The 25,974-nt window shown below is 42.4% G+C and overlaps 1 protein-coding gene across 1 annotated transcript in view; it reads right to left on the reverse strand.

The window, feature by feature from the left end:
• Positions 1–902: 902 nt before the first annotated feature.
• LOC137374906 (intestinal-type alkaline phosphatase-like) overlaps positions 903–25,974 on the reverse strand; it is a 53,598-nt gene continuing 28,526 nt past the window's right edge. The window contains exons 6-11 of the mRNA XM_068041487.1: positions 24,194–24,328; positions 24,026–24,095; positions 12,730–12,868; positions 11,284–11,474; positions 7,457–7,573; positions 903–2,481 (exon numbers count right to left, since the gene is read on the reverse strand). Coding sequence (XP_067897588.1) covers positions 2,210–2,481; positions 7,457–7,573; positions 11,284–11,474; positions 12,730–12,868; positions 24,026–24,095; positions 24,194–24,328 — 924 coding nt within the window. The 3' untranslated portion in view covers positions 903–2,209. The remainder of the gene's footprint in view (positions 2,482–7,456; positions 7,574–11,283; positions 11,475–12,729; positions 12,869–24,025; positions 24,096–24,193; positions 24,329–25,974) is intronic.

Here is a 25,974-nt window from a genome sequence, read left to right on the forward strand (position 1 = left end):
TATGAACACAGTAAAGCAGATTTCTGTCTCGCCTTCCAACCACACTTTGGGTCCCCAAGTAGTTGTTATAGTGGACTAGTAATCCAGAGATTGAGAGTTTGAATCCCACCATTCCAGTTTATGTAATTGAATTCAATAAATCTGGTAATTTGTGGCACCAGAAATTAGTATAAAAGTTGTCAGATTTTCATAAACATTTAATTGGTTCACTAATATCCTTGAGCAAGGTGAGATGGTGGAGGAAATTTCAATGCAAAGCAACATACGTACAGGAACCAGATACCAGGAGCAAGTCAACACTAAGAATCAAGAAAGAAGGGACTCAATGAAGACCTGGGATGGGCTGGCAGAATGGAAACAGGTTGTACCCATTTACAAAAAGGGCAGCAAAGTAGACACAGGTAACTACAAATCTTTCGCTATTAGAGTCATTTTTGGCACAGGAGGAGGCCATTCAGCCCATCGAGTGCATGCCTGCTCTACTTCAATATTACCTAAAATGTAACAGATTATCAGGAGTAAATTTGAAGACAGTGTGTAAGACAGTAATTGAGTAAACAGCAGACATGAGTTCAGAAGAATATATGATTTGACCAACTTCACTGATTTTTTAATTAAGTATTTTGGATGTTGTTCTGCGATTGGTCAGTGAAAGAGTCAGCTCATCAGTGGCCTCACCTAAGCAATGTGTTTGAATTGGATTGGCAGCCTCAGCACTCGACTTCCAACACCTAGTTCAGATTCAACAATAACCAACTGTGAATTTGAATGTAATTCCAGGAGAATCAGAATATAGTAAATCTCTTTTAAAGAAAAAGCCAAAGAGAATATATTTTAATTATTTCATTTGCAAAACATACTGAATTATTGCATTATTCCACAATTACAATTATACAGTTATTATTAACGAATCATTATTTTGACAGCATCTTCCAAAACTGCGACTTGGGCTGCAGATGCATGGGAACGCCATTACCTGCAAGTTCCCCTCCAAGCCACACAGCTTCCTGATCAGGGTCGGCAACATATTCAAACATGGATGCCTGTGTCAGTGATAAAACATTTTGAGGTCTGTGGTTTCCATCCCGCCCGCCAATCTTCTGTGACTGACAGTGGGCTGCCTGTGGCTCAGCTTTAATTGACAGCTCTTCTATTAAAGTGTATGTCAGGCAGAAGTGGGACCTGCATCTGATGGACGGCGGATGCTTGTCTGTGATTGGTCACTGTCTGTGATTGACAGCGGGCTGCCTGGGCAGGATGAGTGCTGATTGGCAGTTCATGGTGCAAGCACACTGGAATTGGCCACCCCTGCTGTTTGTACACGGTTCAGGGAGTGAGCTGCTGTGGGGGAGGGGGGAAGAGAGGTGAGAGGAGAGCTGGTAGTGGGTCAGTGCACAGCTTGGAGCTGAGGGAGCACACAGAGTCAGAGGCAGCCCTTTAAACAAGCACTGCCCCAGAGAGCAAAGTTGGGGAGTGGGAGGGGAAGAGGGCGATGGACACAAACAGAGGGGTGGACACGGTGTGCGGATGGGAGGATGAACACGGTGGGGTGAGGTGGGGGGAGAAGAGAGAGATCACCATTACTCATGACAGATGAATGTCTATCCAAATTCTCTGCATCGCTACATCAAGTGTGTGGGCAAACATTGTTTTTGCTTGTACAGGTAGTCTATGTCAGGTATCTCACTAAATAGGGAGAAATGCGTTTTAAATCAGACTGTGTTTTGATGGCATTAGGTTGGCTATATACTTTATGTACAGATTAATTGCCCCCATGTCCGTGGCTGAGTCAGTAATTTTGTCAAATATCCATGGTGCAATATGTTGGTGCCTATACCTGTTCCTGACTTGGAAATATATCGCCGTTCCTATATCGTCACTGAGTGAAAATCCTGGAATTCCCTACTGAAGCGTTGTAGGTGTACCTACACCACACAGACTGCAGCCTTTCAAGAAGGCATCTCACCACCACCTTCTCGAGCAATTAGGGATGGGCAATAAATGCTGGCCTTGCCAGTAACCCCCACACCCCATGAACAAATAAAAAAAAATGCAACATTTCAAGGATAGTAAACATTAAAGAAAGTATTTGTTTCCTTAGTTAAATGGGCAACAAGAGAAATCAAAATAGGAGTTATGATCAAGCATTGATTACTTCTCACTTATCCTTGTATAATATTTTTAATTGTACAAGCAAGTTAAAGATTATTTAATATTTGAGTAAATACAGTATCACTAGTAAAATACTGAGAAGGTTCGTAAGCTGGACTGAAGATCCACTGTTGGATATGTGATTTGGTGGGCACTCTGTGTATGGCTCAATACAAGCAGCATATGCAATCACATGAGCAATGTAATTCTCCTCATGAGTTTTGTGGAACAGATAAGCCATGGGACCTTTAGAAAAAATTGGCACATCTTCTGCTCCATGAGTTTCTGAATCCAGTGGAACAGCAGCTTGTTGCTTATAATCCGGGTTCTCTGCAAATGACAGAAAATCTCATGAAATGCCTCCATCGTCAATCCGTGTAACCTTCTTCAACCTCATGTGTTTGCATATGCCCTCCGCTCTTCACGATGGCCTCCTTAAATCCCTGCTTTGCTCCACCCTACTTATAGTTGCATTATCTTCAGCTATTTCAGCCCTGGTCTCCAGAATCCTCTCCATAAACGCCTCTACCTTGATCTCTCTCCCCTTCTTCAAAAACCTCACCAAAAATTTTGGTTACCAGTTCTAATCCTTCAATTACCATGTTTGGCACCAGTTATCAGCATTTCTGTAAAGCACTATGGAACATTTTATTATGTTAAAGGCATTATATAAATTAAATTTGTTGCACCTACACCATTTTGCCAAACAATCATATCTCGTATTAGAGTTTATATTAAAATATGATCATCTACTCACCACTTGAAACACATGCCTCAAGCCTAGCTTAGAAGAAAGTGAATTATTATTTGCTCCATGAGCCAATCTTTTGGCCTCATTGAATGAAAGTAACAGATTAGTGATGAATTATAATGAGTTTTGTGCTATAGAATCATACCTACTGCAAGGAATGTGACCACAAAACATTTTACTTCTGACTGCCTTAGCTGTAGGAGGAAGGAGAATTTCCTTCTACTAGTCTGGGCAACATTCAAGCTCAGGTCTCAGAGATGAAAGTACAAGAATATTGCTAGTATTACTGGCCAGTTTTTAGTTAATGACTGTCGAAGGAACATTGAATTAATTGTCAGTCACTGACAGAGCAAGGTGTCATCAGTTTCATTAAAAATGATTGTACTGCTTGGTTAGTGTCACAGTCAAGCTCAGCATGTAACCGCTTAAAACAATGGCACATACAATATTAGATAGTTTCCTTGGTTTCTAAATGGTCTCATTTCATAGTTTTCAGTGGATAGAATAAAATTAAAAAATTGTTCTGCACTATGTCACCCTACTATGCAAATACAAGTAATATAAATACGAGTAACAAAGGTAATATACCTTTGAAAGTTAGGGCTAAGCTCAAATAGTAAAATGCTTTTAGTGAACTGTTCTGCAACTCCAGACTGTTCCATTGCCATCCCACTTGCTTTCTGTCCAAATGCACATTCTACAGTACTAATCTGCTTGACCGTCAAGACAAATTCTTTACATTTAACTGGACCAAAAAAAACTGGCAACTATGATTAGCCAGTAATTAAATCTAAATGTTGCTTTTGTTGCAAAATCCGTACTGAGCTGCTGAAAGCGTTTGCATCCCTGCCGCACTCTGTCACTAAAACCCAGCTCAACCACCATCCACTGCTGGTAATATTTTCTGGTAATCCTCTTTACCGGTCACCTTGCCATGGCTGGACTGGCCACAAAATGTTATTCGTGTCACCATTCAAGTCAGTTTGCAACTTGCCAAACCTATGCAGATGTAACAAGGTCTTGTGCCTGTCAACGCAACAGTAATCCTTCCACCATCGTCTTTGGCGACATCTCCCCTTGCTTCAATGAGTATTGTATACTACTTGATTCAAGAACTGTTAATTCCGCCCAACACCCTAGCAGAAGCACCCATATCAGCTTAATGCATGTGTCAATCCAAAGCTCCTCTCCTAGGTATGTAGTGCATATGCCAGCCTGAAGCTCCTCCCCCTTTCCTAGGTCTGGCCTGCTCAGCATCCCACATTCTTCTCCTCCCTCCCATTTTTCCCTCCCCCATTGACATCCCTTTCCCAGCCTTCCTTTACCCACTGCACATTCTCCCTGAACTATCTACCTTTCCTCCCACAGCTCCTCTCCCTCCTTTTCTGCACATCCTCTTCCTTGTCCTTGGCTCTTTCCGCCTTGATCAAATTACCGCCCACACTTCATGTTCAATACACAGGGATCAGCTAATTATAGGGCTGAATTTTACCGGCCCCTCGCTGCCAAGGGTCGCAGCGCGGGGGCCAGTAAAATGCTCCGGGGAGAGGCCTGCCTTGACCCGCGATGTCAAGACGGGTCCGCCGCATTTTACTGGCAGTGGCGGAACCTCAGTGTGGCCACCCCCCCCCCCCCCCCCGCCGCATGGCGGCAGCACCACAATTAGCATATGGTAATACTTACTTACCTTTGCTGATTATGCAGCCCACCACCTCTCCACCGACACTGGATTTGTCGTTGAATGGGTGACCGTCACGTGCTGTCCCGTTCATGATCTGAAAAGCCGGTGGGTCCTCACTTTGCATTACAGAAGGGAGGGGGGATACACAGGGATCTAACTCTGCATTCTGGAAGGAAAGAGGGAGGAGGGAAGGGGGATACATAGGGGTCTAACTCTGCATTCTTAAAGGGAGGGGGATACACAGGGGTCTAACTTTGCATTCTTAAAGGGAGGAGGGAGGGGGGATATGCAGGTGTCTAACTCTGCATACTTAAAGGGAGGGAGTCTGGGATTACTGGAGGAAAAGCTGTGCTGGATGAAGGGAGGTACCATGTCCCATCCCTCCGTTAACAGTGTACGCTCTGTGTTTGTGAGGGGGCAATGGCACTAGGCACCCTGTGTGTGGGGAGGGTGACAGAAAGGGCAGGAGCATTAAGGTTTTATGGATGGTGGGGGCAATCGATTCAGCTGGTAGATGTCAGAGGAGATTGCGCATATCGAGAGGGTGGTGACACGTCTCTGTGCCCTGTCCTGCAGCCCATGGGCTCCGATGGATATCCCATGCCTTTGTTCCTCATAATGGCAGCGGTTCTCAAGCCTGACACCTCTGCAGCCTTTTAGGGGCCCAACCAGAGACCTTTGTGGGGTCACACAGTCAGCAGTGCACTGCTGCATCAGGGAGGTCACCAATGCCCTGCACTGGAGGACTAGTGAGGATGTTCACTTCAGGACGGACTCTCACAGCCAGGTCCAGAGGGCCATTGGTTCTGGCACCATTGCCGGAGAACCATAGATTGTAATGTTCATAGACTGCACTCATGTGGCCATCAGGCCTACTGCCAGGCTACCACCTGCAGACATCACCATTAAAGGTGCCCTCTCAATCTAGGTGAAGCTGATATGTGAACACAGCAGATGCTTGCAGCGAATCTGTGACCACTTCTCAGGCAGCTGCCATGACACCTGGGTCTTGTACCAGTCCTGGCTGCCACAGCTGTTCACTGAACTAGCTCAGATAAAGGGGTGGCTTCTTGGAGATAAGGGCTATCCTTTGCAGACATGGTTCCCGACACCGGTGAGAGACTCCATCACTGCTGCAGAGGAGAGATACAATGCCAGCCACGGAGCTACATGAGCCACAATTGAGCAGGAGATCGGCATGCTGAAAGAGCACCTCCAATGCCTGGATAGATAGGGTGATGCTCTGTACTACGGGCCAGCTCCTTTCTTTGCTGCTCTGCACAACTACACACCCAATAGGCCTGGCATGATGAGGAGAGACGTCAGCAGGATCCCTCCTCTGACTATGAAGACGCTGATGACCTACAATATGAAAGATGCATGGGAGGGCAGATGGCACTCAGGCTGTGTATGCAGGGCTATCAGTGAGCTAGGGATGTACGGCAGTGGCTTATCAGACAAAGGCTCTCTGCTCCATAGGAACCGACATGAGCTCTGCAAGCCACACATCACCCTCGCTCACCTGCTGTGCACCAGTCCACATCTGCAGCATCCCTGTGTAAACCATTAGAGGCAGCAGCTGACTGAACCAATGTCCATGTCACTGCGCCCGTGCAGACGCTCATGAGTAATGGTGGCATGGCTTCTGAAGGGCCAACGGTGCAAAGGGATGTGACATTGGCGCTACATGCTGGCACACATCATTCACACAGAGAAAAGGACACATGTTGGTGAGGAACATTTAGTGAAAAACGTATTTACATTGCTGTGACACCCGTGCATTCCCATTTGTGTCCGTGTGTTCTCTGTAAACCTCTGTAATACCTTTTATGGTCTATTTAAGTCTCACATCTCATGTTAAGTCTCATGTGCAAATTTAAGATTATTCACCCAGGTGCGGCACGCCTACAAGAAGGAATGTTACACTTGAGTGGAAGAAGAGGATCGCAACTTCACAGGACACTGGGACACAGCAGGGTAAGTATGTGGCAGCAAAGCTGGGGTAACTCAGCAGGGCAGGCAGCATCTATGGAGCAAGAAGCAGAGTTAACTTTCAGGTCTGTGAACTTGGACAAGTTAACTCAGCTTCTCTCTCCACAGATGCTGCCTGACCTGCTGGATTTCTGCAGCACTTTCTGCTTTGCTGCCAGATTGACAGCAGCCCCACTCTTCAGTAGTCAGGTAAGTATTTCTTTGACAGCTGTCAGGAAACGCTTAAAATAGGGCCCCAGCACCTGCTGCACAGCTGTCAAAGGGTTCCTCACTGCGCCAAATGTCCCGCCTCTCCCCACGTAATATCGGGGCGGGGGGAGGCTCGGCGCAGTGATGCTAATGAGCCCCCATGGACGGCGGCGCCCCAATAAAATTCAGCCCATAATGTGCATCACGATTCTGACGAGCAGACATGGCTGAAGATACATATATCTACCACTAGATGGAACTACATAAGCTCTAGAAGTTGCAAATTTCCATATCTATACCCTGAACATCACCAATGCACTCTGAGAAATTTGCTTTCTTCTAGGTTTCTGAGGGCAAAGCCAAAGAAATCCATGAGTATATAGAAATTCACATTAGCTGCTATAGTAGTACAGCAGAGCAGCACCAAACAAAATCCTCTGGAAGTGAGGGAAGTTTTTATTCTAAAATTAACTCACTTTCAAACTATTCAACCTGAACTAACTCCTTCAGCTGTGTCTCAAAATTAGTACGAATGTAAATGTGTAGTAGCAATGTAAACATGCTTTAATATGTCTTAATGAATACTGTCAGTTTGGTAGAATTAGTGCAGCATAGTCAATGTAGCTTTTAAATACTATAATACTCATCTTAATCTATAACGCGCGACAAATATAAAACTCAGATTTTCTTACCATAGTCAGTTGAGGTTACGTTTGGTCTTGTGTCATTTGTAATTGCATAACCAGGACCATTTCCATATAAGATAGCCGTAAATGCCTTTTTATCTGCAGCCAAATTAGGTGTCAGTCCTAGATTAATAAATTTGAAAATATTGTTTATTATTCATTGATTCACAGCTACCTAACCAATGCAAACCGTCAGTAATTGATACTAGCCATAGCAACGTGTCAGCAAAATGAATTCTATTTCCTTCCTGTGTATGGACCACAAGAAAAGTTGCCACAATCAGCAAACTCTGTATTTTGGTTCAACTTAACAGTGTTAGTATCAAAAATATAGTGTACTGTTGAATGAACTCATTTTAACTTCTAAGCTCATTTGTTACCCATTTAGTTTGAATTTTGTAAGAATAGCCCAAAGAAACAAAGCATGAAATTGATTGAGGACAAGCAAAGAACTAAATCTTTCACACTGCCCTTCCACTGAAGATTTGTAATTTCAACTTCAAGTTATATTTCATGGTCAGCTTTTAAATTTCTGTCTGGTAAATAGTCAACAAAATTATATTTCATGTACAATTGCATATTGTCAGCAGCAGTTCTGGGACACCACATGACCCAATTCATAGAGCTATTTACCAACACTGTGCATTTTTAGGGGAAGAAGGAAAATAGTGTTCCTCAAAGTAGTGGATCAGCAGGTGTGTGTGTTCGAGGAAAGTCCAAGATGGAATGATCATGTATTAACTCTGGATGGAGGAGCTTTGACGGACGAAAAGGCCTTTTCAAACTGTAGATTTTCTTATGTTGCCTTCAAAAAGGCTTAACAGTCTTTACAAGCAATTTTTGGCTAACTTTTATTTGCATATTTTAGAATAGGAGCAAGACTCAAAGCAGAGAGAAAAGTTTTAAAAAACTTTTTGCTAGTCTTGATCCTTTGTTTACCCACATTTATTTTTTCTTTATACTTAATACCCATAGAACTTTTTAAACCAATTTAAAATTCTTTCTTAAATTTAACTGAGTGTTACAAGACCAATTTTGTACTTATCACTTTTCTCCACAATGGTACATGCATTATGGGTAGATTTTCCAGCCAGTGATCATTAATGGGCAGAATTATAACCTAAATGTAACATCTAAATGCAGAGTAAAACAACTTAAAGTATACTTTTAACACAAACCTAAATATAATCAGAGTAATGAACCATTTTGTATATCAAAAACAAACAATTGTAAGGATAATAATGATGCATAATTAGCTAAATTTGCTAAGTAAAATTTTAGCTTCTAAACCAGATGTTAATCTTGGTGCTATTTGATTCTAACAACTTCAGTTAATGTCACGTGATCAGCTCTAAAACTCAGACGTAACACTACATAAATTACAGACTACATTCCAGTCTCAGTTCTGATTACATCAATTGTTCTTTTCATCAAATACATCATGTGTAAAATCAAATACCATGTGAAGCTGAAGCAGAAACCTTTAGCCGATTGAACAGCTTTGCCCCATTTATTTCTGTGGGTATTAAGTTTAAAGAAAAAAATAAATGTGGGTAAACAGAGGATCAAGACTAGAAAAAGGTTTTAACGGACTTTTCTCTCTGCTTTGAGTCTTGTTCCTATTCTAAAATATGCAAATGAAAATTAACCAAAAATTGCTTGTAAAGACTGTTAAGCTTTTTTGAAGGCAACATAAGAAAATCCACAGTTTGAAAAGGCCTTTTCGTCCGTCAAAGCTCCTCCATCCAGAGTTAATACATGATCATTCCACCGTGGACTTACCTCGAACACACACACCTGCTGATCCACTACTTTGAGGAACACTATTTTCCTTCTTCCCCTAAAAATGCACAGTGTTGGTAAACAGTTCTATGAATTGGGCCATGTGGTGACCCAGAACTGCTGCTGACAATACTGTTACTCAACTGCTCTTTTGCCTAACCATGCATGCCACTGCCGGCTAGCTCCTGAGGAGACTCGCTGATCTTCTGAGCATAGAAGAGCATCATCTTATACCATTAAGGTTTAATTTTTAAATAAAACCTACTTAAAAGTTATTTATCAAGTAGGTCAACATTAATTGGCCTGAAGACAGATTCACAAGGTTGCTTATATATATTGCAATCATTGAGGACCAATCAAGACATAAGAAAACAAGAATACTCACCAATATGGCGGAATCATAAACAAATATTCAAATTCAACATCTAGTTGAAATTCAATCAATCTACAATTTTTAAGAACAAAATCAACAATGGATATGGGATAATAGTCAAAAAGATAGGTGGGAAATTTCCTCTGTGCATGAATATGCATCAAAATAGTAAAACCCATTTATATATTTGCGATTGTTATACTTAGTACACTGAGAATATCATCCCTCAATATTGGATAGGAGATTGAAGTTAAAATTGTGCCAATAATCAGTTTTCACAGTTTGAGTTATCAAAATCATTTGTTAATTTATTTTAAATGAACTCAGATGCCAATATTCTATACTAACATGATTTCAAATAAATATCGCTGATCAAAATCTTGTAGCAATTTCATGATAGATTTCACTAATATTTCCTGTAAAATTAAACCAAACTTTACACTCGAGAAATTTTGGTCTTTAGATATTTTTGTAGTATTTCAACATTTTTTGAAGTTTTTTGACAACTGAATTTTCAAATCCGTTTTTCCAGCACTTATAACAAAGAACAAAGAAAATTACAGCACAGGAACAGGCCCTTCGGCCCTCCAAGCCTGCGCCGATCCAGATCCTCTACCTAAACATGTCGCCTATTTTCTAAGGGTCTGTATCTCTTTGCTTCCTGCCCATTCATGTATCTGTCTAGATACATCTTAAAAGACGCTATCGTGTTCGCATCTACCACCTCCGCTGGCAAAGCGTTCCAGGCACCCACCACCCTCTGCGTAAAGAACTTTCCACGCATATCCCCCCTAAACTTTTCCCCTCTCACTTTGAACTCGTGACCCCTAGTATTTGAATCCCCCACTCTGGGAAAAAGCTTCTTGCTATCCACCCTGTCTATACCTCTCATGATTTTGTACACCTCAATCAGGTCCCCCCTCAACCTCCGCCTTTCTAATGAAAATAATCCTAATCTACTCAACCTCTCTTCATAGCTAGCGCCCTCCATACCAGGCAACATCCTGGTGAACCTCCTCTGCACCCTCTCCAAAGCATCCACATCCTTTTGGTAATGTGGCGACCAGAACTGCACGCAGTATTCCAAATGTGGCTGAACCAAAGTCCTATACAACTGTAACATGACCTGCCAACTCTTGTACTCAATACCCCGTCCGATGAAGGAAAGCATGCCATATGCCTTCTTGACCACTCTATTTACCTGCGTTGCCACCTTCAGGGAACAATGGACCTGAACACCCAAATCTCTCTGTACATCAATTTTCCCCAGGACTTTTCCATTTACTGTATAGTTCACTCTTGAATTGGATCTTCCAAAATGCATCACCTCGCATTTACCCTGATTGAACTCCATCTGCCATTTCTCTGCCCAACTCTCCAATCTATCTATATTCTGCTGTATTCTCTGACAGTCCCCTTCACTATCTGCTACTCCACCAATCTTAGTGTCGTCTGCAAACTTGCTAATCAGACCACCTATACTTTCCTCCAAATCATTTATGTATATCACAAACAGTGGTCCCAGCACGGATCCCTGTGGAACACCACTGGTCACACGTCTCCATTTTGAGAAACATCGTAGAACATCCCAAGGTACTTCACAGGACAGTTATCAAACAAAATTCAAAGTACAATTAGGCCTTTCTTTTACCAATGTAGGAAATGTACTGACACTCACCAAATATTGAATTGCCACGAACAGCGTATCCACCAAAGGCGAACATATGTGAATGATCTGCAGTTACTATACTGAGGGTGTCAACATCACTTGTCAAGAGACTGGCTCTTTCAATAGCATTATCAAATGTAACTGCTTCAGTTAAAGCTTTCATTGCCCTTCCCTCATGATGTCCGTGATCAATTCTTCCACTTAAAATAAAGAAACATAAAAATACAGATACGGCATATGGTTAAGATGAAGAGTAAAGTTCCTTCCTCAAAAGTGTGCCTTAATCACAACCCCATGATTGTGATCTTACATGAAATTACATAGAATTTACAGCAGAGAAAGAGGGCATTCGGCCCTATTGGTCCATGCCTGTGTTTATGTTCCACACAAGCCTCCTTCTATCCATCTTCATCTTACCCTATCAGCATAACCTTCTATTCATTTCTCTCCATGTGTTTATCTAGCTTTGCCTTAAATATATCTATACTATTCACCTCAATTGCTTCATTTGGTAGCAAGTTCCACATTCTAACCACTCTCTGGGTAAAGATGTTCCTCCTGAACTCCCTATTTGATTTATTAATGACCATATTGTATTTATGGCCCCCAGTTTTGGACTGTCCCACAAGTAGAAACATTTTATCTACCCTGTTGAAACCTTTCATAATCTTAAAGACCTCCTTTAGATCACCCCTCAGCCTTCTCTTTTCCAGAGATAAGAGTCCCACCCTGTTCAATCTTTCCTGATAGGTATATCCTCTCAGTTCTGGTGATGTTATTCAGGACTTTAAAAAGGAAGGTTCCACCTTCAATCCCTGAACTATGTTGAATTGTCTGATCTCAGCTAAGGCAGCATTGGCGGTGGCAGTGGGGGGAAGGGTTGTGGTGATAAATGGCCACTGTGCCCTGCGCCGGGGGGAGAAAAATTATTCAGAGTTCCTGCTATTTACTGTGGCTTGCTGAAAACTACATGTTGCCACACCTTGCCAGCCCTGGTCAGTTCTTGGGGGTGACATTGCCAATTTAGTGCAATATTCGTGGTGTGAATTCATGCCCAGTAACATATAGTCATCAGAAAGAATAGATTTTCATCCCATTTTGTTGGACTAGATTCAATTTCAGGCCCTCAATGCTGATTGTATGATTTAATTCATTGTATCAAACTGGCTGATAAGTGCAACCATAATCAGGCACTGGCACTTAAATGTGAAACCATGATAACAATTTCCATCACAGTCAGTAATGATGCCAATTTGTCTTGTATCATCATCATTATCAACAACTCATACTAATCTATGAGTATTAACTACCAGACTGACAGTGAACAATGTTCCATCCTCCAAGAATTAGTTCAACTGCAATAACGTGAAGAGAAAAAATACTTTGGAGATAATTATTTTGGAAAACTATAAAGCCACATTTTTAAAAATCAAATATAACAAAGGTTTAAACTACTTATCTTCAACAAACAGAAAAAATCCATTGGGATTGTTCTGAAGAATTCTAATGGCTTTTTCAGTCATTTCAATAATAGAAGGATCCAATGTCTTATTTCGATTTAACTCATATTTCATATCTTTGGGTTCAAACAAACCTAAAAATTAAACAAGATATTATGTCATTTATTCATTATTTTGTCATTCTGAATATTTGTGGAGAAAGGTTTGTCTGTAAAAGGCGAAAAAGAACGTGCACTGTTAAGGTCTTAACACATAGAATCATAGAATGGTTACAGCACAGAAGGTGGCTATTCGACCCTTCGAGTCCATGCCAGCTCTCTGCAAGAACAATTTAGCTAGTCCAATTCCCTGGCCCTCTTGGCAAATTCTTTCCCTTCAGGTACTTATCCAATTCCCTTTCGAAAGCCATGATAGAATGGTAGAGGCAGATTTATTCAGGCAGTGCATTCCAGATTATAACTACTCGCTGCATAAAAAAGATTTTCCTCATGCTTCCTTTAGCTCTTTTGCCAATTACTTTAAATTTGTGTCCTCTGCTTCTCAACCTGTCCTCTGGTTCTTGATCCTTCTGCCATTGGGAACAGTTATTCTCTATCTACCCTGTCTAGACAATTGAGCATACTTAATCCATACTTCACCAAACAAATAAGAATAATTTAAATCATTAGGATCTGTTTGCTAGTGTGATTAATGGATTTTTAAGGCTGAACTGGGAGATTGCTTCTTTTGGATATTTATCCATTATTTACCCAGAAGTGGCCCACCATGGCCATTTGAAATGTCCTCAATGGAAGTTCAGCAGCCTTCCATCTCCCAAGCTGTAGTCACTGGAGTTATATAAGAAATAGGAGCAGGAGCAGGCCATGTGGCCCCTCAAGCCTACTCTACCATTTAATAAGATCGTAGCTGATCCTTGACCTCAACTCCACTTGCCTGCCCAATCCCAAAACCCCTTGATTCCCATAGAATCCAAAAATCTATCAATTTCAGCTTTGAATATACTCAACAACTCAGCATATCCAGCCCTCTGGGGTAGATAATTCCAAACATTCACAACATTCTGAGTGAAGGAATTTCTCATCTCAGTTCAAAATGTCTGTCTAGTTCTAACCTCTCCAGCCAGGGGAAAAAACAGCCTCTCAGACTCCATTATTCCTCAATAAGATTACCTTTCATTCTTCTCAACTCCAGACAGTATAAGCCAATTCTAATCAATATTTCCTCAGAGATAACCATCTCATCCCAGGAATCAATTTAGGAAAACTTTGTTGCACCTGCTCTATCTTCCTTCAATATGGAGACCAAAACTCTATACAGTACTCCAGGTACGGTCTCACTAAAGTCCTGTTCAATTGCAACAAGACTTCCTTACTCTTGTACTCCAACCACCTTGCAATAAAGACCAACATACTATCTGCCTTCCTAATTGCCTGCTGTACCTACATGCTAACGTTCTGTGCTTCTTGTACAGACAAATCTCCATGAACACCAACATTTAATAGTTTGTCACCTTTTCAAAAATATTCTGTTTTTCTATTCTTCCTACCAAAATGAATAACCTCACATTTCTCCACATTATACTCCATCTGCTACATTCTTGCCCATTCATTATTCCTTTACAAACTCTTTGGTGGGAATTTTCCCAGGCCATTGTAGGTGGGTTTGGAGACAGGAGTACCGGGAAAATTTAGAAAATAAATGTCAGCTCAGTTTGTCTAGTCAGGAAGCCTGGAGGCAGATTCATAATTGGTTTGCCCTGGCAAAGAGCAACCAGAATGCCCGCTACACCAGCGATCGGGTTTGCGACCTGAAAATTATCCTGATGTCTGAAAAGAAACATAAGTGAGGAAAATTCAGCCCTCTGTGTCCTCCCTACCGCTTACTGTCCCACCTAATTTTGTATTGTCAAGCTTGGAAATACTACACTCAGTCTCCTCATCTAAGTCATTAATATAGATTGCAAATAGCTGAGGCCCAAGAACTAATTCTTGCACCACCCCACTAGTAACAGCTTGCCAACTTGAAAATGACCCATTTATTTCTACTCTGTTTTCTGTCCTTTAGTCAATCCTCTATATATTAATATATTACCCCAACTCCATGAGCCCTTATCTTGAGCAAAAACCTTTCAGGCAGATGGAATATAAAGTGGGAAAGCATGAATTTGTCCACTTTGGCTGGAAGAGTAGAAAAGCAACATATTATTTAAGTAGAGAAAGATTGCAGAACTCAGATGCAGAAGGATCTGGGTGTCCTAGTACATAAAACACAATAAGTTAGTAGGCAGGTACAGCAAGTAACTAGGAAGGCAAATGTAATGTTGTCATTTATTGCTAGGGAAATGGAATATAAAAGTAGAGATATTTTGCTACAGTTGTACAGGGCATTGGTGAGATGACATCTAGAGTATTGTGTACAATTTTTGTCTCCTTACTTAAGAAAGGATATAATTGCATTAGAAGCAGTTCAGAGAAGGTTCACTCGACTGGTTCCTGGGATGAGAGGGTTATCTTATGAGGAAAAGTTGGACAGGTTGGGTTTGTATTCATTGGACTTTAGAAGGACGAGAGGTGATCTTGTTGAAACATATAAGATCCTGAGGAGATTTAACAGGCTGGATATTGAAAGGATGTTTCCCCTTGTGGGAGAGACTAAAACTAGGGGGCACAGTTTAAAAATAAGGGGAATCACATTTAAGACAGAGATGAGGAGAAATTTTTTTCTCTGAGAGGTTCGTGAGTCTGTGGAACTCTCGTCCCCTGAGAGCGGTGGAGGCAGGGTCATTGAATGTTTTGAAGGCAGAGATAGACAGATTCTTGAACAAACAAAAGACTCAAAGGATATCTGGGGGGGCAGGGGGGATAGGCAGGAAAGTGGAGTTGAGTCCACAAACAGATCAGCCATGATCTTATAGAATGAAGGAACAGGCTCAAGGGGCCAAATGGCCTACTCCTGTTCCTAGTTCGTATGTTCCTAATTTGCACCTTATTAAATGCCTTTTGAAAATCCAAATATACTACATTCCCTGGTTCCCCTTTATCTCCTCTGCCAGTTGCATCCTCAAAAAACTCAAATAATTTGTCAAACATGATTTCCCTTTCATAAAACCATATTTACTCTGCCTAATCATATGATCTTTTAAGTACTCTGTTACCATTTCCTTCATGATGGTTCCAGCATTTTCCCAACAACTGATGTGAGGCTCCCTGGCCTGTAGTTCTCTGTTTTCTCTCTCCCTCTTTTCTTGAATAGCAGTGTTACATTTACTATCTTCCAATCCACTGGAACCATTCCAGAATCCAGGGAATTTTGGAAAATCACAACCCGTTGTCAGGCAAACCCCACCTGCCAAGACTGAGGCATGCATTAATTTTGCCACATGAACATTAAAACTTAAAATTGCAAGCCCTGACCGGAAAGACATTTCCATGGTAACAGATAATGTTGAAACAATGGGAATCCAGCAGTTGCTTTTCCAATCCACAGAAGTGGTCAATCCAGTTTTGGCTGGAGCTTTTGGGACTTGAAATTCCAACTGGATGTTGAAGAGACTGTTCCATATAAGGTGCTAGTCACATGACTAACCTGCTGAGCACCCTGGGAGCCTTTTGAATTTTAAACTCCCAACAAAGGAATTGCCAAGTAGAACATCTGTGTGCTCATGGAGTAAAGAGCTCTCCTGGGACTGAGAACATCTCCTGTCTCTTGTCTGCTGCGTGTTAATCTCTCAGGGAACTGAAACCATTGAAGACACTTAAACTCAGAAAGAGAAAAAGGCAATATTATAAGCCTCTTCTTTTAACCTAATAGTATCCTTAATCTTTGAGATAGCCAGGGACGGATCACCTTTCCTGTGGCCCTTTTACTTCTCTATAGAATGCAGATTCATTGAGAATTATGAAATATTTCTTTAAATCTTCACCATTACACTTTGCAAGAGTACTAGGGTACATAATCAAGCATAAGACAGACAGTAAGGTGTTGCCCAAAGATTATTGTTAATTTTCCTGTTAAGTATTATTCAAATATGGAAGAGTTATTGTGTATTCCTTTTCTGTATTTGGTGTTGGTGTGATTATTTGTAGTAAGGTGAGGGCAAGAATGATAAGGCTAGCTACAGTGAAGGAAAGAAATCAGATGGTCAAGGATTACAGGACAGCACAATCCTGCGGCACAGTGGCGCAGTGGTTAGCACAGCAGCCTCACAGCTCCAGCGACCCGGGTTCAATTCTGGGTACTGTCTGTGTGGAGTTTGCAAGTTCTCCCTGTGACCGTGTGGGTTTCCGCTGGGTGCTCTGGTTTCCTCCCAGAGCCAAAGACTTGCAGGTTGATAGGTAAAAATTGGCTATTGTAAATTACCCCTAGTGTAGGTAGATGGTAGGAGACTTGAGGGAAGATGAGGATGTAAGGGAATATGGGATTAATGTAGGATTAGTATAAATGGGTGGTTGTTGGTCGGCACAGACTCGGTGGGCTGAAGGGCCTGTTTCAGTGCTGTATCTCTCTAAGTCAAGCCACCTAAATGTGTGTTTTTCTAAATTTCATGACAGGGTGTAAACACTAGTTCGAGAGCCTGTTCAAATAGGCCCCCAACCCCAAAGTATCTATTCAGACGGTTCTATAGGTGTCATTAATTTCCAGTGCTTGCTGCTCCAGCACTGACAGCACCATGAGGTTGTAGATCCGCCCCGGTCTTACGCCTCTCCCTTGTGCTGTGTGCTGTCTTGTCTTGCACAAACAGAGAAGGCAAGAATTACTGAGCATCTGGCACAAAGGAGTGTGCAGATGTGTGAGGCTTCTGCTTGTTGTGCAGATGCTGAGAGGGAGAAGAAATAAGATTCAATCAGAATGGCGAGGTATTGAATGAAAGTTAGGAACGGAGGTGGGGGTGAACCCCAAAAATACTGACATTGGGTGATGTGTCAATTTCAAGGCACCAATCCCGATGGTGGCAATAATCACCAGAGTGGAAGGAGGGCGGAACAGGAATCCCACTCTCTCCTAATTGAGGCCAATTAAAACTGTTTAAAAGCTCATTCGATCTTATGCAGTCAGTGTTCATTAAGCTCCCAAAGAAACCAAAAGCCCTAGAGTGTTCAGAGCACAGGACAATAAGCTTCATGAGCCACGCGATGAAAATGATTTTAAGAATCATTTTGGAAAGAAATGACCAATCTACAGAAGCAGAGATAGATGACAGTCATTCAGGATTCAGACCATAAAAAGGAACAAGAGAGAGCATCTTTAAATTGAGAGTAGTGATCAAAAGATATCTGGAAGTACAAAAACCTGTGTATTCGTGCTTTATAGACTATGAGAAGGCATTTGATAGAATCTACCATAAAAAATAATGAAGTGCTTAAACAAACTAGAAATTGACAGAAATGATAAAAGGATAATTCAGAATCTGTATTGGAATCAACAGTGATGAAGCTTGATAGCGGCTTGTCAGACAGTTTCTCAATCAAAATTGGAGTGCGTCAGGGATGTGTTATGTCCCCAAAACTCTTCAACCTGTACACTGAAACTATCTTCAGAGACATAGAACATCTACTGGGTTGCAATATTGATGGGTTGAACAGTAACAACTTGAGATACGCAGATGACAATGAACTGATTGCAGAGTCTGAAGAGGCACTACAGGAAATCGTGAACAAAGTGAATGCAAGGAGTGTGGAAAATGGATTAAGAATGAATGTGAAGAAAACCAAGACAATGGTGATAAGCAGAGACCTAACCCCAGAAGTGAAAATTGAAGTAAATGGACAAGTCCTGGAACAAGTGAAAAGGTTTACATACCTTGGGCAGCTTATCATAGATGACAGGAGATCTGACTGTGAGATCCAAAGGAGAATTGAGATAGCCAAGATCAGCTTTATCAGAATGAAGGACTTGTTAACATCAAAGAAACTAACCCTGGATCTTAGGAAAAGAATGCTGAGGTGCTACATTTTTTCATCTATGTTATATGCCTTGGAGACATGGACAACAAATAAAGAGACTATTGATAAGTTGAATGCATTCGAGATGTGAACATTTCAGAGGATGTTCTGCATATCTTACACAGAGAGAGACAAATAAGAAAGTGCTGGAAATGGCTGGAGAAAAGAGGAAATTAGTGCAAAACATCAAAGAGCGAAAGATACAATACTTCGGTCACATCATTACAGCAGAAGGTAGACAGAGACAATTATTGGAATGAAAGATCGATGGAAAATGTAGTAGAGGGAAGCAGAGAAGAAAATGGATGACATAAAATGGACTAGATGCAGTTGACGTATACAGAATGTGTAAGGACAGCACAGGACAGACAGAGGTGGAAATCCATGGCAGTCAACGTTCTGGGAAGATGACGACATCAATGAGCAAATTAAGAGCTTGTCAGGGTTTGAACATGAATTTTCTAAAGGGGTGCATGGGTTACATTCACCTTTAGAAACATCAGCTGAAGGAAGGCAGGTACAGAGTGGGGAGCCAGTCATGGCTGCTCCAGTGCATCACACCGGCCCCATCAAAGGGTCAGTGGGGCAAAGAGGGATTCAACTCTTGGTAAGGGGGTGGCCTTGGCACCGTGGAGATGGCAGTGAGAATGGGCACTCAGCATTCAGGCATTAAACAGTATCGGCACCCCCTGGCACTGCAGGGGTAAAAGAGCAGGAGGTAAGGCTGTCAAGGACAGTTGGGTAGCCAACTGCCCAGAAGGAAGGCTGCAGTTGGCAATGGGAGCACAACTCTCAAATTCTGGGCCAGTGATGATGAGGGGCAGCACCCTCCACAAGAAAGGCAGAACTCCAACCAGCAGGAAGGCACAGGAGAGGAAAGAGGGGCAGGAAGGACACAGAGACCATACCCTCAGCATAAGATTGACCACCGAAGACAGATCTACCTGGAGATGACTGAGACCCAGTGCCGCAGGAGTCTGTGACTCTCCAGACAGATAGTCACAGACATCTGTAATCTTGTCGCTGAAGACCTTGCACCTCACAGCACTGGTCACCATGCCCTGCCAGTAGCCATCAAAGTCACTGTGGCCTTGAATTTCTTCGCTTCTGGCTCCTTCCAAGGACCTGCTGCGGACCTTAGTAGTATCTCGCAAGCGGCAGCAGCCCACTGCATCTCTCAGTTGCTGATGCCCTCTTTGCCAGCGCTGGACCGTACTTTCACTTCATGACAACACAGCCTCACAGGAGCATTGTGCTTCGTCGCCATTGCTGGATTTCCCCCAGGTGCAAGGTATCATTGATTGCACCCATGTGCCCATTGTTACAAGAATTTCCATTTTTATTGTATTAAAACTTGAGATTCCACATTTTTAAAAACTGAAAAGGATTTCAGTGGACATTGAGACATCTGGAGATAGCTGAATTGTATGGATGTTTTGAAAGAAAGTTCAACAAAAGTTGAACTGGTAAACAAGGACTGGAAAGCAGGCAACGTCAAGGAAACCAGCAAGGGGTTTGACCTCAGAGCTACCCTCTGTTGTGACAAGAGAGAATTTATGACTTACCATGTGACTTGTTGCTAGAAGCTTTGGTTTCATTTTTTAACTTTAAAAGCCAGTGGGTTTAGTCTAAAGCAGGCAATTGAAATTTGATTTTGACCTGCCTGCAGATCAGAAGAAGAACCAGAAAAGTATTACCTCTTGGTAAAGAATTCTTGCTCTTGAAAAGCAAAAGCTTGTATGAAGTGGTACTGTTGCCTCCTGCATTTTTGAAGAAACGCTGAGTTTGCAGAAATCTTGCATCTTTAGCAAAAGGACTTTTGCATCAAATGTGAGAACCTGTTGCTACAGCCCTGATGGAAGACCTATGGGAAGCCTTCTACCGTTGAAGTTCTTTAAATGCCTACCCATCACAGACTGTTCATTAACCTCACCTGAAAAGACTTTGAGCAGCTTCCAACTATTTGACTTTGGGACACTTCACCAAAGCGAAGAACTTCCTTCCAGATTATGACCTTTAAGTTTTTTATTATTGTTTTTATTCCTTTGAAACAGCTGTAAACCAAAATCCCTTTTTTCCCGGTTAACCGGTTTTTGGATGTATGTGCATATGCATGAGGGCTAGGGAAAGTAAGGGGCTTTATATCTCAATTTGAATATAGATTTAATTCATTAAGACTTGGTTTTATAATAAATGGTTAATTTTGTTGTTGATTAAAGAAACCTGGTTGGTGTGCCTTATTCTGGGGACAGAGTATTTAATTGGTTGTTACAGTAAGTGGGAAAATTTATTGATATGCTGTGACCTGTGGAGAAGTGGGAGTAAATTAACTGTGCACTCCTCCCACCTTGGTCATAACACGATCAAGGCACCCAGTGACCGGCCAGTAAGATTCATCAACAGGAAGGGCTTCCAATTCCTCAATGTTCAGCTGGACTGTGACCACAACAAGAGCTTCCTTCACATTTGCACTCACTTTCCTGGCAGCTGCCACAATTCCTTCATCCTCCACCAGTCCAGGGGGCCTCAGATCTTCACTCCAACCCCCAAAGTATGTGGATGGATCTGAGAGGACAAAGGATATCCCTTGAGGACGTGGCTAATGACCCCTCCACAGGAGCCCCAGACAGAGGCACAAAGGCAATACAATCAATGCCACCTGCTCAGCAGGACAACGATCAAGCAGGCCATCGGTCTTGTGAAGATGCGATTCCGGTGCCTGGACCAGTCAGATGGTGCCCTCCAATACTCTCCTGCAAGGGTCACAGTCATTGGTGTGGCCTGCTGCACTCTCCATGACATGGCCCTCCAGAAAGATGTGGACCCGGAGGATAATGAGGCCCGAGATGGAGACAGCTCATTGGGGGAGAAGCAGGAGTTGAGAGAAGAGGGAGATGACGCTGAACAAAGAGGTGCTCCTGCTGCACCATCCAGGAAGCGGACTTTCCTCCTCTCCCTCATGGTTTCCAGCATTAGATCCAGGTTGGCATCGATGAAGCAAGGTGTTGCCCTGCCCCGGGTGCCTGACCTCCGGCTCCCCTGTGAAATCTCGCTTCCCTCTGGTGCTGTGGAGGGCTATGGAACAAACCACAGATCCCTCCCTTAGGACAGCAGCAGCCTCAGTGATGACTGTCATGGGGAGTCTGAATGAGTCCCACACTCAGCAAGTCAGGCAGCTGCTATGGAAAGAGAAATTGGGGATAACTGGAAACTAGAGCTGTAATAGTTTCTAAGTAAGAACAGAGGCAGGGGAATTTGGAAGGAAAGGAAGAACAAAAGACCAGGTCTGTGAGAAAGTAGAAGGCAGGAGTGACAAATGTAGGGGCAGCACAGTGGTTAGCACCACAGCCTCACAGCTCCAGGGACCTGGGTTTGATTCTGGGTACTGCCTGTGCGGAGTTTGCAAGTTCACCCTGTGACCGCGTGGGTTTTCGCCAGGTGCTCCGGTTTCCTCCCACAGCCAAAGACTTGCAGGTTGATAGGTAAATTGGCCATTGTAAATTGCCCCTAGTGTAGGTAGGTGGTAGAGAATATGAGATTACTGTAGGGTTAGTATAAATGGGTGGTTGTTGGTTGGCACAGACTCGGTGGGTCGAAGGGCCTGTTTCAGTGCTGTATCTCTAAATAAATAAATAAATGACAAAAGGGATGATGGTGCAAGGCAAAAGGGGGTGGTAATGTGTCACGCTCACGCAAGAAGCAATTATGAAATATAAAATGAACTGAGAAATTGAACACCAAAATAGACACTTTTGCAACAAGACAAAATAGAGTAAGAGGTCAGGTGACCTCTCCTGCACTGCAAATACACATGGTAACTGCAGGAACTCTGAACAAACTGTCATATCTGGTCAAGTGTTGAAGAAAGCATTAGAAATGATAATGGCCCATTCAATGTTAATGGCTATCTTTTTCAACCTGTTGGACTAACAATGACTTTACAAAGGTAGAATCTCCAGACTCAAACTCAATAGGTGTTGAAAAGCACCACTATATCAAGATGGCATAGACATGAGCAACATGCAAATCCATTGTCTAACAATGGCCACACCATCAAGCCATTTATGAAAAGACAATGAGAGAGAAACCTTGGTCACCTGACAGAAATCAAGTCTCTGCTCAGGAAATTTTAATGAGACACGTTGCTGAGCCAGAAAGACAGAAAGCCAGAAGCCAGGAGGCTGAGAGAGATCTATTCCAGCAAAGAAGATCCTGCCCAAATACCATTTTAAAACTACCTCGAGGCAGAGATGGAATGTAACCTTTGAAATTCCCTACCTGAGAGATTGTAGCAGGATTTTTTGCACCATTTTCCACTATTTCAACAGCAAAATCAGCCAAAAGAGAATGCAACCTTGCCTAAGAGGTTCATTCCCACTCTAATTTGGCCTTTGGCTGACCTACCAGAAATTGCAGCCCCAAAGTGTTACCTGTTGTATCAGCCAAATGGGTGGGAAACCTGCCCGTCAGATTATAATGATGCTCAGGGCCTATTTTTTGCTGCAGTGGGCAAGTTTCTCACTAACGCCACCTGCCAAAAACTGTGAGGAGTTAAATTTGAGGCCCAAGTTACTGTTAAAAGCAATTCTTAAATTGATGTGTATTAATATAACTTCTTCAGAAATAAATTAGCATCTCTTTGTCTGTTACTGTTCTCTAAATGTTTTTTAAATTATTTACATCAACAACTTGTATTTATGCAGTGTCTTTAACATAATAAAACATCCCAATACACTTCACAGAGGCATTATAAAACAAAATCGGACTCCGAGCCAAGTAGGAAAATATTAGGGCAAATTACCAAAAGCTTGGTCAAACAGGTAGGTTTTAAGGAGTGTCTTAAAAGGATGAAAATAAGTTGGAAAGATTTAAGGAAGGAATTCCAGAGCTTAGGCAGGTAAAGGCATGGCCACCAATGGTGGAATGATTAAAATTAGGGTAGCTCAAGAGCCTGGAATTAGAGGAGCATAAAGATCTCAAAGGGTATATGGCTGTTGGAGATTACAGAGATAATGAGGGGCGAAGCCATGGAGAGATTTGAAAACAAGGATGAGAATTTTTTTTTTAAAGTAGCACCGCTTAACTGTGAGCCAGTGTAGGTCAGCGAGCACAGGGGTGATAGGTGAACGGGACTTGGTGCGAGATAGGACAACGCCAGCAAAATTTTGGATGAGCTCAAGTTTACAGAGGGTAGAATGTGGGACTTATAAGTTAATGATAAGAAAGAATGATAAAGTACAATTTTCAATCCAGAATAGACCCCACAATGCGAGCCCATGTAGGCCTTCCTACAGAAGGTAAAACTCTTTCTAAAATGGTGCTACAAAGAGTAACTTCTGGTAGACTTACCCATCAAATACTTGGTTTTCTTCACATCGACAGCATCAAAATCTTTTTTATTCCACACATACACTGCATCCTGGAAAATGTTCAAATGCAATACTTTAGAAATTGCTACATAATTATTGGATAAATCTTTTAATGGAATATCTGGCTGTGAAAAATATCAATAAGTACTTTTCTGCCACTAAGCCATTTGTCAATCAGATTTTGTTTATCTTTTCGAATGCCATTTTGTTTGGAGATTTCTGGATATTCGGGGTCAGGAGTTCCTTCAGGAGTCATGTAAATTCTTCCTCCTCCAAGTATGACCTCAAAAGATAAACATACAGTTACTCTTTCTCACAAGAAATTTCAATAGAAAAACTGTCAACAACTAAGGGCAGGATTTTCCTACAGGCTTCTGAACCCCAATGTCAGGCTCAAATGGGGTGTCAGAAGCCCACATTTTGTGGCAAACAAACAGTCACTGACCTGTACCTGTCCCTGAATTTGCCATAGTGGCCAGAGCTAGGATGGGCTCACTGTCCAATGAAGGACTCTGGATGGGCTCACCGTCCAATGAAGGACTCTGGATGGGCTCGCCGTCCAATGAAGGACTCTGGATGGGCTCACCATCCAATGAAGGACTCTGGGTGGGCTCACCGTCCAATGAAGGACTCTGGGTGTGCTCACCGTCCAATGAAGGACTCTGGGTGGGCTCACCGTCCAATGAAGGACGCTGGGTTGGCTCACAAAGCTGGAGGGTTAATAGGAGGCCATCAAGCTTGAAAGCAGCAGCAGAATGTCATGTCAGCTAAGCAAGGGAGAGGGCATGCCAAAATAGAGGCGCCCTCTCTATATTTTTTTCAAAATTAGAGTAAAAGAGGCCTTTGCAACCAGGCCACAACTGTGGAGGGAGCCCCTCCACAGGGTGGCATGTGGTTGTTGCTTAACCCAAGGAGGCAGGGAGGGCGTCTTAGTCTGGAGTCCTGGCCACCCCCCACCCCGTGGTCTGCCACCGGGAGACCGCCTCCAGGCAACTGTACTGTGTCCCAACACCTGCAGGGACCTCGAGGCCCCATTTGCCTGCACTAGTGAGTATAAAACATCTCAAGGACACAATTCAAAGAGGAGTAGGAATTCTGTCTGGTCCTGGCCAACATTCCTTCCTCAACCAACATCACCAAAACAGATGAACTGGACAATCATTTTGTTTGTAGGTCCTTCCTTTTGCAATTGGCTCCCATGTCCACATGTATTAACAATAATTGCACTTAAGAAGTTATTCATTGATTATGAAGCACTTTGACAAGTCTTGAGGATGTGATAAGGAGCTATATAAATGTAAATAGTTCTTTCAGATTATTTATTGAGAATTCTTCTCAATTGTGGATAAATTACCAGGCACGTTTACATAAAATACAAATTGTTTCAAAACATGAGCCTAGAAATTCAATCTAACCTGAATCATGGCATGATCCGCATTAGGCACATACCATATCTAATATGGCAAAAGCAAAATACTGCAGATGCTGGAAATCTGAAACAAAACAAAAAGTGCTGGAAATACTCAGCAGGTCTGGCAGCATCTGTGGAGAGAGAAGCAGAGTTAACGTTTCAGGACAGTGACCCTTCATCAGAACTGGCAAAGGTTAGAAAAGAATTGGGTTTTAAGAAGTGAAGGGGAGGGGGGTGGGGGAGAGAACAAAGGGGAAGTTGTTTGATAGGCAGAGGGAGATTAAATAACAAAGCTGTCCTGGGACAAAGGCAAAGTGTGTCTTAATACTTGTGGTGAAAGACAAAGCATTAGTCCAGAGGGACTGTTAATAGTGGAATAATGAGCAGCTGTGACTGCATAAAAAACAGGCACATGATTAAAAAATAAAATATTAAAAAAGGCCAATCACGCTCTGAAGTTATTGAACTCAGTGTTCAGTCCACAAGGCTGTAGAGTGCCTAATTGAAAGATCAGGTGC

Source organism: Heterodontus francisci, chromosome 11, assembly GCF_036365525.1.
Source record: "Heterodontus francisci isolate sHetFra1 chromosome 11, sHetFra1.hap1, whole genome shotgun sequence".
NCBI lineage: Eukaryota > Metazoa > Chordata > Chondrichthyes > Heterodontiformes > Heterodontidae > Heterodontus > Heterodontus francisci.